Raw genomic sequence first — 15044 nt, 5'->3', positions numbered from 1 at the left:
ATGTGCTTCAAGGAAGCAGGCTGCACAGGGGCCAGGAAGCTGGACTCCTCGAGGAGAGCTGCTTCCACTTTGTGCTTCTGACTTTGAAAGGTCCCTTGGGGTGACAGCGGCCTGGCCCTCTCAGGACGATGAGGACTATTCTGAGGGGTCACCCCATCCTCAGAACCGCACAGGGTCAGGGGTCGGCTGAATGGGGCCACCAAGGTGTACTGCTGGTTGACTTCCCTCCCCACCCACCCTGCTGTCTCTTGTGCCCGGCTCTGGTCTGAGCACCCCCAACAGCACCTGGTGCCAAGCCACGGCTCCGGCACAAGGCCGACCTGCAACAACTGGAGTCCACCTGACAGGGAGCAGGGAGGGCAGCACACCAGGCGGCGCTGCGCACGGTGGTGGACCACTGAGGCTGATGGGGTCCAAGGGACCCCAGTCCTCAGGGTACGTTCTAGCCGCAGAGGGGCCCAGAAATGCTCAGGGTAGCCAGACCAGGAAAGGACGGCACGGGTGAACACAGATGGCTGCTAGCCATTCCACTGCCTCGCCACACCGTGAGGCTCTCCCCACGCTCACTGGGGCCTTGGTGGATCGCTGTGTCGTTCATGTTTCTGTGCACAGCACATACATACACGTGCAGATTTGCTTTATGAGATTCACAGGAGCTAACTTCGCAGGAGAGAGGGCCATCCTCCCAGCCTTGGGGCCAGCAAGGAAAGGCGTCCTTAGTAGCAATGGTGGGATCATGAAGCGCTGCTGTCACGTCTAGATCTGAGACTATAAGCAGTTCCCACACAAACTCTAGAGGTCAGAACATTCCAAGGGGCCAATCTGGGGAAAGGCAGCAGGAAGATGAGAGGAGGCTGGCCAGCTGCCCTCACTCCAGCCCCGCCTGTCCCGTCTGCTCTCTGCCGTCTTCTCCAGCACGACCCGGCGTTCACTCCATGCCACTGAGCCTATCTCGCAGGAGGCGTTTCTACTGCCAGAGAAGTGTGCGCTGTCCGGGGAGCGGGGCTGGGGCTCGGGCGGGAGGGGACAGAAGGACACAGACTGATTCTCTCCGACAGTAGTGCCGGAGTCATTCTCGTCTCAGCCAGTGGGGCCCTGCGACCTGGAAGGTGCACACACTGGGCGCTGCTGTGCTGCCCACGTCCTGTGGCATACCTGGTAATCTTTCCAGACCACATGCGGCACTGACTCCGTGGAGGTTTTTGCCCTTTTCTTCCCTTTTTAAAGAAAAGCTGTTTTATAAAAACCTGGTTCAGAGGAAAAAGACAGGATTTAAGACATCACTTTTCTCAAGGGAGAAGGTTGTTTGGAGCATCCACACTTCTGGAAATGCCGGTCTTCACACTAATGATTCACTCTAAGTACCCAGAGGGCGCCGAATACCCGCCAATGCCAGCCCTGTGGAGTGGTGGGAGCAGAGCTGCTCTCCCCCATTCTGGGCACATGCGACCTACTTGCTGCACGGTGTTCCGTCCTCACGTGCCCCCGAGGCGGCACTCCGCGTCACTCCGGGTACGGAGGAGGGTGTGTGCTCTAACTCCCTCTGTACGGTCCGCTGCTGTGGCCAGCACAGCATGCCCCGGTTTGCCTCACAGATGACAACATTCCTTCCTGATTTCCCTTGAGTGGATGAGGGCAGTGAGTCTACAAACCCGTCCTTGGTACTCAAGAGTTTTCAGTGTCGGGGGAAAACAGTCGTGCACGTATTTAAAAAAAAAAAAAAATCACTAGCTGAAATATGCCTGACCATGAGAACACACCATGAGGGAACTGTTTTCAAGTACCTGCGTTAGGGGTTCTCCCAGACAGACACGACTCAGACTCACTTCCCCTTTGCTGTCACCCCATCTCTGCCCGTGTTACAGAAGCCAGGAAACAGGAAGAAACCCAACGCCTTCAGATTTGGTATCTAAACTAGACAACTCACATTAGGATCCTTTTTACCACTAGTTACTACTATTACTAGTAGCGTAAGTAGCAACGGTGGGCGAACTATAAGCAATGGTCAAACAGCCTCACTCGTGTGCAGTGTGTGCACACGTGCGACTGTGTGAGTGGAGGCACATGGGTGTGTACAGTGTGTCGCACACACGGGTACATACATGTGAGCGTGTGTACATGTGTGCTCCTGTGATAGAAGCCTACAAATTAACTGGTCACGAGTCCAGCAGTTAAGCTGGTGGAGCAATCTGGGACATACTTCATAACCCTGCTGCCAGTTTCTCTCCGCAGAACCGGCTCCTGCAGAGTCAGAAGCTCGCGTGCAAGCCTCTCCCATCCCGGGTTACTGGACTGAAGTTACCTCCAGAGTGGCTGGGCCTGCTCCATCTTCAAAGACCCTCCAGGACACCTGCGTCCCTGAAGGAGACTCACATTTCCCATCTACAGAGCTTTAGATAGGGACTCTGCCTACTTGTTAACACCACTCGGGTCTCCAAGGTGCTGGCAAGTCCTTCTATTTTGCTTCCCATAATTCCATTAAACTTGTCCTACCGCAGAAATGGACAGAAACCGAGCCATTTAGACACATCGCATTGGCCGGCACTGCCCAGCTGGACACTTACCACATCGCGTGCATGTAAGTGGGAGGCAGGCGTGGGCTGCTGACGGGGGTGCAGTTGTAAGACCTCATGATCCTTTCCGCCAGGAGAAAATTTCGAAACAGACTAGCCACCAACAGGTCCTGTCTGAAGAGCTTTTGGAAGAGATCTGAGGACAGATAAAACAGAAAAAGGTATCTTCAGTGACCCACATTCAGCGTGTAAAGCCAAATACACAGACTTACCTCCATCAGAATTTTTTACAAGCAGGTCAGGACGAGTAGGCACGTTTCCCATTGGCGATGCTACACACACACACTCACACGCATAAGTACAAGCACACACCAAACCCCAGCCAGTCACTAATGAAAAAATATAAACAAGTCTTATAATAGCACTTCAGATTTTAAGAAATCTGGATTGTGCCAACGTTTATGAAGAAAAGTGAGCCCTGAGTCCACACAGACAGTATCACACGGACGTCAGAGCGAATGCTCACATGGAGCTCAGTGTCCACCGCTGTTCGTGGTGTCTGACACGCGGGGACACCTGGAAATCCTGCCTCCTCCTCCTCCTCCTGCCCCCTCAGCATTGCTCACTGACAACCTCCTTGCTTCCGTTTTGCTTCCCTCCCTCTAAGGGGCGGCATCTCCCGACTGTGAGGCAGTAGCCCTCCCTGCCCCAAGGGGACCGGTCTGGGCAGCCTCACCCCGAGGGAGCACATTCCACGCGATGGTGTCTGTGATTGCTGTGAAGATCCAGTTCAGTTCTCCCAGGGGGGTCCTGCGGTCGTTCAGCCGGCCAGGAATCCTAGGAGACATGGTGTGCTTTCGTTAGTGACTGTCCAGAGAGCCCTGGCTATGGCAGAGGGGGGGAGAGAGGAGACAAGAAGCTCAGAGCAGAGGCAGGGGGAACACCCTGCCAGGCCAGTGTACTTCCAGCTTCGCAGCTGAGAACGCAGCCTCCGTCCTCACCTCCCTTCCCTCGGGTGCCCCGATGCATAGACCAGACCCCTGGATACACACACCACTCTTGTGGCTTCCACATACGAGAGATGGGCCATGGCCAGGCCCGAAGGGCTACTGTGGCATCTGCTACCGAGGAGCCTGGGCCACACTCTTCCATTCCACATCCCAGCCCTGTGGCTCCAGGCTGCAGGGGTACACTTTCAACCTGACCTCTGGGGAAGGAAAGCTCGGCCTCTGAGGTCAGCCTATCTTCTGTTCACTCATCAGACATCTGAGTGCCTACCACTGCAGGGCCAGGTGCCGCTCTAGTGCTGGGATGCAGAGGTCAGTGGTACCGTCAAGGCCCTGCTCTCGGGCTCACGGTCTGCCCAGAAGCTAGTCAGCAAGCACAGGTGTAATAACGCAGAGACCAAGACCACAGAGAAGGAGGGGTGGGAGGGGGGGTCCAGGTGGTTGTGCCACAGGCGAGGGTGAGAGAGCAGGCGGAGTCGACACCCAGGGGAGACCGAGTCAGGCCGAGCCCAGAGGTGTGCTTGTGCCTGCAGTACAGCCTGGCTCTGCCGTGTAGCAACTTTAATTAGGTCTGACAGGAAACTCTTTTTTTTCCTCCCCAAAGGAAAATGTTCACAGTAATTTGGCTCAGAGACTAAAGTGTGATTCCTGCTATTTCTAAGATTTCACAGATTAATAATTGCCATCATAGTAACTCGTTTGAAGGCACCATCTCTGCACGGATTCTGTTCAAAGCGGCTGACTGCAGTAAGGGGCACCGCTGAGCAGGGCTAACTTCCTACTCTGACTGTACCTCCCACTAGAGGAAGAACACATCCTTCTTACTTCCACAAGTGATAGGACAAGAAAAAAGAAAGGTAAGATATTTGAAAATAGCATTACTGCTCAAATGGTCTGAACCCTTGGAAAAGAAGTCCAAAAAAAAAAAATGTACATCAACAGGGAGACTCCAGTTTCTTTAAACTGAAAGGCTTTGCAAACACAGTCAAGCTACTGATCATGGCTTAATTTACTTAGAAAGAAGGATTATTATTATTATTATTTTTTCGGAGAGAGAGAGTGTGAATGGGGACAGAGGGAGGAATTTTTTTTAGATGTTTATTTATTTTACAGACACAGAGCGGTGAGGGGGAGCGGAAAAAGGGGAGATAGAGGAGAGAAAGACTCTCAAGATTGATGCAGGGCTCAATCTCAGATCCTGAGATCATGACCTGAGCTGAAACCCAGAGCTGGACGCTCCACTGGCTGAGCCACTCAGGGGCCCCAAAAGCAATTTTAACTGGCTCTGTGTGCTGGGCACCACTGAGGATTTCCACAACTTAAAGGGAGTCAAGGTCTCCAGGTAAACACTTAGCACAAGGCCGACAGGACTGTCTCACTTTCTCATCCTTTCTCCACCCCACTCTCTTCCAAAAGGAGAGCACATACCAGGTGGCCAGGATCTAGGAGCAGCACAGCACAGCAAACATCGCCAGCCCTCAACAAGCAGCACCAGAGCCTCCCTGCAGAGCTAGGGGAGCAGGGGGTGCACCTCCCAAGAGCACGCAGTCCGCGAAGGCGTTCGACTGGCATCCTCGTTGTCAGCCTGCAAGTGCCAGTGCAGACTCCTGGGTCGCTGCCACAGAGGGAACATGGCACTGGGGATGATGGGAAGGAGGGGGCTTTGAGAGGGCCGAGGGTGGACATGGAGCCCAGACAGAGCAGCCAGTGGCTTGGGTCCTGCATCTGGGGAGGAGGAGCACAGGTACCGAAACCTTTCTGAGTAAGATCATTCACAAGCTCACCAGCAGTAACACGGCACCTTCCTCTGCATGAGGACTCTCCACAGGGTGGCTCGGGTGAGGAACTGGCGCACCTGGAGGGCGTGTTCAAGGTTGAAGCCCCGCTGTCTAGGACCAGCAGACACACAACGGCTGGAGCACGCAAGGAACAAGCACTTGAGAAAACGGTGATCCTGAATGTCTCATGACGGGTTCTCTCTCTCAATATATTCAGGGTTAGCCAAATTGCAAGGTGAGAGGGCACGTCCCCAACTCGGACGCCAACTGCAGGTTCCATGGGTTCCCAAAACCACTTGTGGCTTTGAGAATTTACTAGAAGGACTCTTATAACTCAGTGAACGCTGTTATGCTCATGGTTACAGTTTATTAGCGAAAAATACAAAGAGACGTTCAAGCCAGTGCAGAGACTCTGCATGGGGCAGACTCCAGGAAAGGTATCAAAGGTGGGGCTTCCATGTCCCCTCCCGGCATATCCACATGTGACAACACGCACGGAGCTCCGCCAACTGGGGGGCCCTGGGCCTTGGTGTCTACCTCAGAGTCCTGGTTGGCCAACTGGCTGCCCACGAGCTGGATCTCAGCCTCGAGGTGGACAGACACCACACTCAACCCCCAGCTGAAATCACACACTTGCCCTCTCCAGTGGAGTGGTGGGCCCCCATCCTGAGACGACCCAGTGTGGCCAGTCCCCACCCCAAACAATGAACTCCTGCCTTCTCTCTGCCGCCAAGTTCTTGACTACATAAGTGTTAAATCTGTTCAAGATCAAAAACAAACCTATTCAGGACTAGATTTCAGATTCTGGATTCACATGTCGCCCCGGGTGTAGCATCTTCACTGGACTAAAACCCCAGAGGTGTGTTCATCAGAGGCTGGGCTGTGTTGTACACATAGGCCTTCCAGCAAGGTGGTCTCAGGGGAGTGCTGCTTGCCTTCACCCCACTTTGGATGGCAAGTCAGCACCACGTGAAGACAAAAAATCCAGCCTGACCACTGAATAGCACGAGTCAGGGATGCGCCAGCCCCTGGACAGTGCTCTGAGCATGGAGCCAGCACCGCCTGTTTGGAAAGGACAGACCCATGAAGGCCAGAGGACACCAGTATCCCTTACCTCAGCAAGTCTGCTTCCAGAAATCAACCCCAAACTGGACTCCTGCAGATGCAGTGTTTTATTTACGGGGGTGAAAAGTCAGAAACTAGGAATGTTACCAGAACGAAAGAAATGAGTAAATTACAGAACCAACCACGTGACATCACTACAAGCTATTAGACAGTTACTTATGAATATTTCAACAATGTGGGAAAACGCATGCTTCCTGACATTTAGTGAGGAAGCAAGACAAACACCGTAGTCACCACCATGCAGGACGCGCAGGCAGCGAAGTCAGAAGACAAAGCCTCAAGGTACGACCGTGGGGAGGCGCTTCCTGTCTCACGTGTGCACACGGTCAATATCTGCTACATGGCGTATGCCCCACTGGAGCGATGGGCGGCAAGCCAAGCCCCGGTTCCCTTGCCTCCCCACCCTGAGCCCCTGGTGCTCACGCCAGGGGAGGGGGCAGCTGGTGGGTGACAGGGTGGCACTCTTGGAAGAGTCCGGCCAAGGTCTATTTCCAAACCTGGACCAAGCGCATCACTGCGTGAGCCAGCGCGTCCTGAATCAAGACGAGATGGCCCAGCATGAGCGGGTTCCTCGGGGTCCGATCTCTCGGGTAAAGGAAACCCGCATTCCCAGCAGCACGGAGCTGCTGACCAGACTCCTGTCTTGCTGGGCAGGCAGCCAAGCCATGGGGACAAACAAGGCCAAGCCCTGTCAGGCTACGGTCAATGTGCACTTAGGTGTTTAGAAAAACATGCAGCTTGTGACAATCGCCAGCAGAAAAGTACAAAAGTAGGCTCCCACTACGATTGCCCAGAGGTTCCATCCATCGCTCACTAAGCTCATCGTGAAAGCAGAGACAAAGCTGTGTGCCTGACGGATCTCAGACAGACGTCATTCAAACCGACCCATCCACCCATGAGTCCGAGACGCACCCTCTCCGCGCGCAGACTGGGGTGCGTACTCGGGATGGCAGGGTGGAACCTTGTCGACTTCCTGCCTTGTCACGTCGCTTGGGATCCAATCACTTCAGAAACTTTTTGTTTCTGTTTTCCTTTCTGTACCAGAGCCTAGGAAAGAACGTCAAAACCCTGCGTGCTCTGGAGGCCGTTGGACCGTGGATGGCTGACCCCGAGCCACGGAAGGAAAGGGCAGCACGGAGGGTGGAACCATCACAGGGTTCCTCAGACCCCCAAGAGTTTCATTAATAACAAAAGTGGTTCTATTAAAATTCAAATCCAGGGTGTTAATCAAGGACTAACTTTTGTGAGAAAAGCATGCAAAGCTGCCGTTTGGGAGCAGATCGCTGAAGTGGGTGATGAGAAGAGCCAGACTCTCGCCCAAGCGGTGCTGTGTCCGGGGACCTTCTGGCATCTGTTCCCCGCTCTGAGTCACTGAGCCTGACCTTACATGCAAACAGGACTCCAGCAAGATGGACAGCACGGCTGAAGGACACAAGCCAGCAGCTACGTCCCTGAAGAACGCATGCCACTCCCTCCAACCCTGCATCACTGGCACCAGCCACTCACGTTCCCCAACATCTCGGCTCACCTACAGCTTTCAGATTCTGGCCAGAAATTAAGCTCCCCGACTTCCGTACCCAGGTCACCACCAGCAACCTCCACCCACACCCCAATCCTGATGAGGCCTGGAAGTGCCAGCAAGCTCTTGGACGTCAGAGTGGTGCCCTCCCTCTTGGGCCACGTTCTCCCTCGCTGACACCTGTCTTCCTACCCTCTGCCATCTTTGCAGTCAGTCCCACGGTCCCTGCACCAGATACTTGTCACTTGGCTTCTGACACGGCCAGCCCTGACCTGGCCGTCATCTTCTGGCCAATCCAGACCCTGGACTGGGTAGAGAGGGCATGGGCTACGTTCTCCTGCTGCCCTGACCACCGTGAGGACTAGGAAAGAGCACACGTGTGCGCTGTCCTGCTGAGGAGGTAAGCACACAGCCGCACTGTGGTCCTCCCGTCGTTCCCAGCCTTCCGGCCACCACTTCTGGCTGCCTCTGCCAAATACCTGCAGGGTCCTTCTGTTGTCCACAGGAAAACAAAACAACATAAAAACCCATAAAAACCCATCCCCTATGGAACCCACCAATCGTTATGGGCTGTCTGTTCTGGTCTCGATGTCTGTCCATCTGCCTCCTTCCCTAAGCTCTGCTCACTCATCTTCATTGCTCACTGCCATTACTACCACCATCGTCCCCTGGATCATGTCCCCACTTCAGGGGCCACGTGGATTCTCTTGCACCAAAGCTCAAAATCTCAGAGACACAGCTCATCTGCTCTCCAACCCCCAACCTCGGGCAGCTCACGTCTCTGGCTTCCCCCAAGAACCTCTCTGTCTGCCTTCTGCTGCTGAGCCGCTTCCTGGATTCAGGCTCTTCTGCTCCAGTTCACACTATGCAGGATGATGGCCCTTAGCCTAACTTTGGTCAAAATTCTGCTGGCTTCTCTATTTGCTAGTGCAGCATTTTCTCTCTTCCTTCCTTTCTTCCTTTCTCTCTCTTTCTTTCTAGATTTTATTTGAGAGAGACTGAGGGAAAGGGCACAGGGGAGAGGCAGAGGGAGAAGCAGACTCCCTGAGAAGCAAGGAGCCCAACCCAGGATTTGACCCAGGACCCTGAGATCATGACTTGAGCCAAAGCAGATGCTTCACTGATGGAGCCCCCCACGCGCCCCTGCTACTGCAGTGTTTTCAGTGACCGTGTTGCTACCTCTGCTTCAACAGATCTCACGTGGGCTGAGGAGTGGGGCGGGCAGCTCCCCACCTTCCTGGCTGCCCGTGCCTCCCGAGATGGCCTCTGGGAGGCCACAGGGCAGCAAGGGCAAAACCAGCGCCAGTGGAGTCAAGTAGAACATTCCCAGCTGGCTTCAAAACCACCGATACTCACCCAGCTTGCCACATTAAACTTTGAAGCTAGCTCCCAGTCACTTCTCCCTCCGTCCCTCTGGGCAGGTCCACCACCTCGCAGGTTGACGGATCTCTGCCTCCTCCCATTCTCCTGACCTGGAGGGGCCTCCCTGGCCCTCCCTGCACCGTTTCCAGCTCTGCATCTTTACAAGCAAAGCTCCAACATCACTGTCCACAAAGATGTTCTTGCCCACGGCAGCTTTGGTTGAGCTACTATTTAGCTGGAGATGAACCATGGCCTACATCTTCATTTAATCTCTTTGGCATTCCACCAGTGACTCCCCTTCATTCCTTTTACCTCTTTACAATCGCTCCATGCATGCTTGTTATTGCTCTAACTAGATAATTAGAAGTTAATCACTGTTACCAAATGACCGTTCCCACACCAGCCAGTCCTGACATGGAGCCACCCCACCCAGACCCCTCATGAAGGCCTGGCTGCTGGACCTCCTGGCAAGGAGGAGGGGGGCACCTGGCACCCAAGCCCATCGCAGCTCCCAGGACGGGGTCTCCCAGCCAAGGGCTGAGTGTGGCGGAGGCACAGGACCAGCTCTTCCCCAGTCCTCAGCACCTCCGGGGTGACAGTCAGTGCTGGGCCAGTGGAGACCGTGCCTGGTCTGCAGCACGGCTGGCTTCCTTCCCTGCCCTGCACCCTGTTACTCCTCCCATACACTTGCGTCCCCCACAGGGGTTGTGTCTGCACCCCACAACCAACCAGCACAGGGCCATGTGGGAGATTTTGCATCTTACTTGTATTTACCCTTCTCAGGCTACTTTGGTTCTCCTGAGCTCTCTCTTTCACTAAAGACACCACATTGCAGCTGTTTTCAAATAGTCCACGTGCCCTCAAACCTGTGCAGACCAGCCTCCTGCTCTCCTGGCGTAGGGAGCACCGAGCAGTCCTCAAGTCCACCTACATGCGGAACAATTCCCAGGGGCCCCTGTGCCTGAGGGCTGCTGCTGAGATGCCCCTGGTGGACACGGAAGCTGAGCCGTTGGAGCGCAGGCTCACCTCGCTCACCCGGAGCTCAGCACCAACTGCTAACGGGTAACAGGTGCTCTGTACATATTTGATGAGTGAAGGAGTGAATCCCTCCTGAGTGATCACAAGCTCTGTGTAAATAAAACGTTCAGTGAAAAATACAGTTTCCAAGAAAATGATGCAAACTCACTAAAAATACTCAAGTGATATGAAGATAACACAAATCATCCCAAATTCTACCATTTAAGAACTACCGGTAATATTCTGGTGACCATTTATGCACAAAATCATGTAGAGGGATGTTACATTTTTGTTAAAAATGCCCACAAAAACGCTTAGAAAAAAGGTCTGTGAGGGCAAATATGCACCAGAGTATTAACAATTACCTTCGCATGGTGGGGATTATAAATGACTTAAGTTTTCTTTGCTTATCTGTATTTAATAATGAATCTGTGCTAAAAACATGCTACTTGCATAATGAAGAAAAATAAAACTTTTTCTTTAGTAAGAGGAAGGCTACAGCAAGTCTTCCTGAAAAGGGAAGAGATTTTAAAACCGTGTTATCGTCTAAATTTACATCATCTCACACTCAACCAAAATAAAGCAGGATTCACCTCTACTTCGTCTACTTTAAACGACTTCATGAAAACGACAGCGTAGAGAGCCTTGGGCTGGCTCATTTCCTGTAAGTGATCATTTCTGCAGAAATGTGCCATGACTAAGAAGGTGGGACATGAACCTAGCACTTTCTCTTCCGAACACCAAGTCAGTCCACAGCCGCTGGATATTTGGTGGGACGAGAGCCACACCGACAAGAGCAGTGGTTCCGGGCCTGTGGGTGGTGGGAGGGCAGGCCGGGAGTGTCTGTCCTGTGCACAAGCCTTTCTTTTATGGGAAACAAAGTTACATATATGCACAAGACATGCACACGGCACAACCACAACTGTTAGAAAAACACAACTGAGCAGGGAAAGGACACCCTGCGGAGGGAAGGCTGGGAAAGCTGTCCTGGACGATAGGTTTTGTGAGAGTAGTTTCCACACGCTGACATTTTCCTGAACCAAATGGAGTCACGTATCCACAGTACTCTTCCAATCTCTCCTTACTTAGAATTGGGCACAGTTCAACACTCTAATATCATCTGATTTCCTGTTAAAAGTGCCATTTATGTCAGCCATTGGCAGACTTCAACTGACCCACTCGTGTGCATGAAACCTGCGGTTTCGAGCATGAACTATGGGACCAATCTGAAGGTTTGCAGTTTTACAACCGGAAAAGTCCTTCTTTCATCGGGGCTGCAGGACCACATGCACACGGGCAGAAGGAAAGAAAGGAGATGGGATGCGGTAAGAAGGCCTGGCTGGACACCGAACCATGCTTGTTTAAACACAGAAAGCCTCGAATGCAGAGCTGCAATTCTCCACACGGGCTCTGAGAGTCAGCCGCACAGCCACTGTGGCGCTGCCTGAAGAGCTGAGTCAGCCAGGCCCCAAATGACATCTGCAAACCCTGGGGCAGGTGGCTCCATTCATCGCTTAGGGTTTGGGTGACGTCATGAGTTCTCTCCCTGGCAACGGCAGGTTAGGTGACTCACATCCTCCTGCTGTGAACAAGTAGCAGGGCTGTGTGTGCGTGTGTGTGCGTGCATGTGTGTGTGTGTGTGAGAGAGAGAGAGAGAGAGAGAGAGAGAGAGAGAGGCTGGCAAGCCTGTGGGGAATCACAGGGCCAAGGCATCAACCAGCATTTGGAGCTAGCTCTCTCTTTGGGAAGCATCCGGTGATTCCAATGCAAGACAGAGGTCCAGGATGATGAGCTGAGCATGGTGCCCACAGGGCTGGAGGGCAGATGCTGGGGTTGAGGGCTGCAAAGGCGTAGGGTGCTCAGAACCCCAAGGCATTGAGCTGGGACCCCAAGGATGAATTGGAAGTAACCCAGACCTCATAGCCCCAAAGCATCCAAGCCCAGCAGACATTTCACTTTCAGTTTGTTCAATTACAGGTAACCAGGCACTTACTAGGAAACTAAACTGATGTTTGAAACCCAGAAAAACAACTGCTGAGGGAAGGAGTTGTGCAGAAGGTTTACACATTGGTAACCTCAGTTATGGCATCACAATAATTTTACCTAGTATGTGTGAGAAATTAAAGGACAAAAGAAGGCTTTAGCAGAGAACAAGAAACTATAACAGAAAGCCTGGAAATTCTAGAACTTCAGGAACTTGAAAACACATCATATTAGTTACTCGATAGATGGGTTCAAGAGCATATGAGGCCACAATGTAACGAGAAGTGAAAGGTCAGAAAAAATACTCAGAAATAGGCACAAAGAGATGAAAGGTTGGAACATAAGAAATACGGTGGACATTATGAAAAGATACAAAATAACCTGCTGGAATCCCAAAAGAAGAGAACAGAAGGAATGGGACAGAAGCAATCTTCAAAGAGAATTTTCTGCAGCTGATGAAAGATATTGAGGCACAGAGTCTGGGTCTGCGTGGGCCACCATAACAAAATACCAGACCGGCCGGCTTAACCAATCCAAATTCATTCTTACACAGCTCTGGAGACTGTTAAGTCCACGATCGGGGAGCCAGCATGGGCAGTCCTGGTGAGGAGCCTCTTCCTGGCTTACAGCCTGCTGCTTTCCTGCTGTGTCCTCAGATGGCAGGAAGAGAGAGCTCTGTTGTCTCCTCCTCTTGTTACAGGGCACTAATCCCATCATGACTTCCTCTAACTGAAGACCTTCATCTCCCACAGGCTCATCTCCAAATACTATAAAATTGGGAGTTAGGGGTTCAGTATATGAACTTTAGGGGATCACAATTCAGTCTGTAGAACTTAGGTTCAAGAAATGCTATACTCAAAGCAGGACAAATACAAAGAATGTCCAGGTAAGCATAGCAAAATAAAACTGCCAAAATCCAAGAAAAGGAAAAGACTTACAATAAAGCTACAAATAATCAAGATAGTGTGGTACTGGCATAAAGAGCAAAGTAACAGCACAGGGCAAAAGAGCTCCACAATTATTCAAATGCTTTTTCTCAAAGGCACTTTTTGAGTGGAGAAGATAGTCTTTCTACAATGGTGCTGGAACAAGTGGGCACCCATATGGGAAAAAAAAAATGACCCTTGACTCTCACTGCATATTGCATGCAAAAATTAACTTGAAACGGATCATAAAAGTTAAAATCATAAAAGTCTTAGAAAAAATAGGGGAAAATACAACACTGGGGTAGGCAAAGCTTCTTAGGTGCAATACAGAGAGTACATAAATCGTGAAAGAAAAAAACTATTAAATCAGATTTTATCAAAATGAAATGCTTTTGCTCCTAGAACACTGTTGTGAAAACGAAAAGACAAGCCAGACTGACCAAAGACAGAGACCTGACAACAACTTATCCAACAAAATAAAGGCTCTTGAAGATAAACACAATTTAAAAATTGGTAAAAAAACATGAATATACATTTTATTAAACATGAATATACAATTTAAAACAAAACAAAAACAAACAAACAAACAAGAATATAAATTAATGGCCAACAACACATGAAAAGCTGCTCAGCAGCATTAGTCTTTAGACAAATGCAAACTGAAACTGCAGGATTCAGCACTACACATCCTGCAGAACAGCTAAATTAAGATTAGGAATACCAAGTGTCGTGGATGTCGAGCAACTGGCACACTCACGCATTACTGGTAGGAATGCGACCTGGAGGATCACTGGAAAACAGCTGAAAAGTTTCTGGTAAAGTTTAACATACACCCACCAGATGACCCAGCCATTCCAGTCTTATGTATTTATCCTGGGGAAACGAATACGTATTTACACATAAGGACTAGTACATGAATATCTCTAGCAGGTCTGCTCATTATAACGACCAAAATGGAAAAACCCTGGTGTCCCTCAGTAGGTGGATGGATAAAAGGGTTGTGACACATACAATGGACTACTGCTTACTATAGAAGAGTGTGAACTACCGAAATACCCAGCAGAGGTTAAATCTCAAAGGCACTGTACAGAGAGGGAAGAGCTAGACACAAAAGAATACACTATAATTCTCTATTTATGTGAAGCTCTAGAAAAGACAAATCTAAGGGATGATTAGAAAAAGCAGATCGAAAAAAAAAAAAAAGAAAAAGAAAAAGCAGATCGGTGGTTGCCTGGGCTTGGAAGCTGGGGTGGAGGGTGAACTGGGATGAGGTACAAGAGGAATTCTGGAGTAGGTTTTGAGTGAAGGTGGTTCCATGAACGCGTGAATCTGCCAAAGTCCATCAAACTGTACACTTAAGGTGAGTTCATCTTACGCAATGTAAGCTATATTTCAAAAATGATGATTTTAAAATGAAAAATTCAAAGAAGGGGAAACTACAGCATTTTCAAACAATAAAAACAGATTTTTTTTTGCCGGCAAACCTGCACTAAAGGGAGTTCTTTAGGTAAAGAGAACTGATCTTAGATGAAAGCTCTGAGATGCAGGAAGAAGTGGAGGGCGGCAGCAGGTGTGAACACCAGTGAGTATTAACTGCAGCATATTAGTAACATTTATGGAGAGAATACACGGAGAATTAAAACATGTGACAATAAGTCCACACAAGTCAGGAAATGAGTAAATGGCATTAGTGTGCTCTCAGGTCCTCCTCGCATTGCCTGGGAACTGGTAAAAGTGCTAATTTAGATTTAACTTTAATAAGCTGGGGGTTGTCAAGACTATGGTCTCAGGGCCAAATCCAGCCAGCAGCCTGT

At 50.8% G+C, this 15044-nt stretch overlaps 1 protein-coding gene across 4 annotated transcripts in view; it reads right to left on the bottom strand.

The window, feature by feature from the left end:
* RPTOR (regulatory associated protein of MTOR complex 1) overlaps window positions 1–15044 on the bottom strand; it is a 333077-nt gene that overhangs the window by 106357 nt on the left and 211676 nt on the right. For all 4 annotated transcript variants that reach the window (XM_072781924.1, XM_072781925.1, XM_072781923.1 and 1 more), the window contains 2 exons: window positions 3250–3350; window positions 2565–2709 (listed from right to left, as the gene is read on the bottom strand). In XM_072781924.1, coding sequence (XP_072638025.1) covers window positions 2565–2709; window positions 3250–3350 — 246 coding nt within the window. The remainder of the gene's footprint in view (window positions 1–2564; window positions 2710–3249; window positions 3351–15044) is intronic.

This window comes from Canis lupus, chromosome 16 (genome assembly GCF_048164855.1).
Source record: "Canis lupus baileyi chromosome 16, mCanLup2.hap1, whole genome shotgun sequence".
Taxonomy (NCBI): Eukaryota; Metazoa; Chordata; class Mammalia; order Carnivora; family Canidae; genus Canis; species Canis lupus.
Note: the sequence above shows the minus strand (reverse complement) of the source record. Positions and strands in the feature narration are given on the sequence as shown.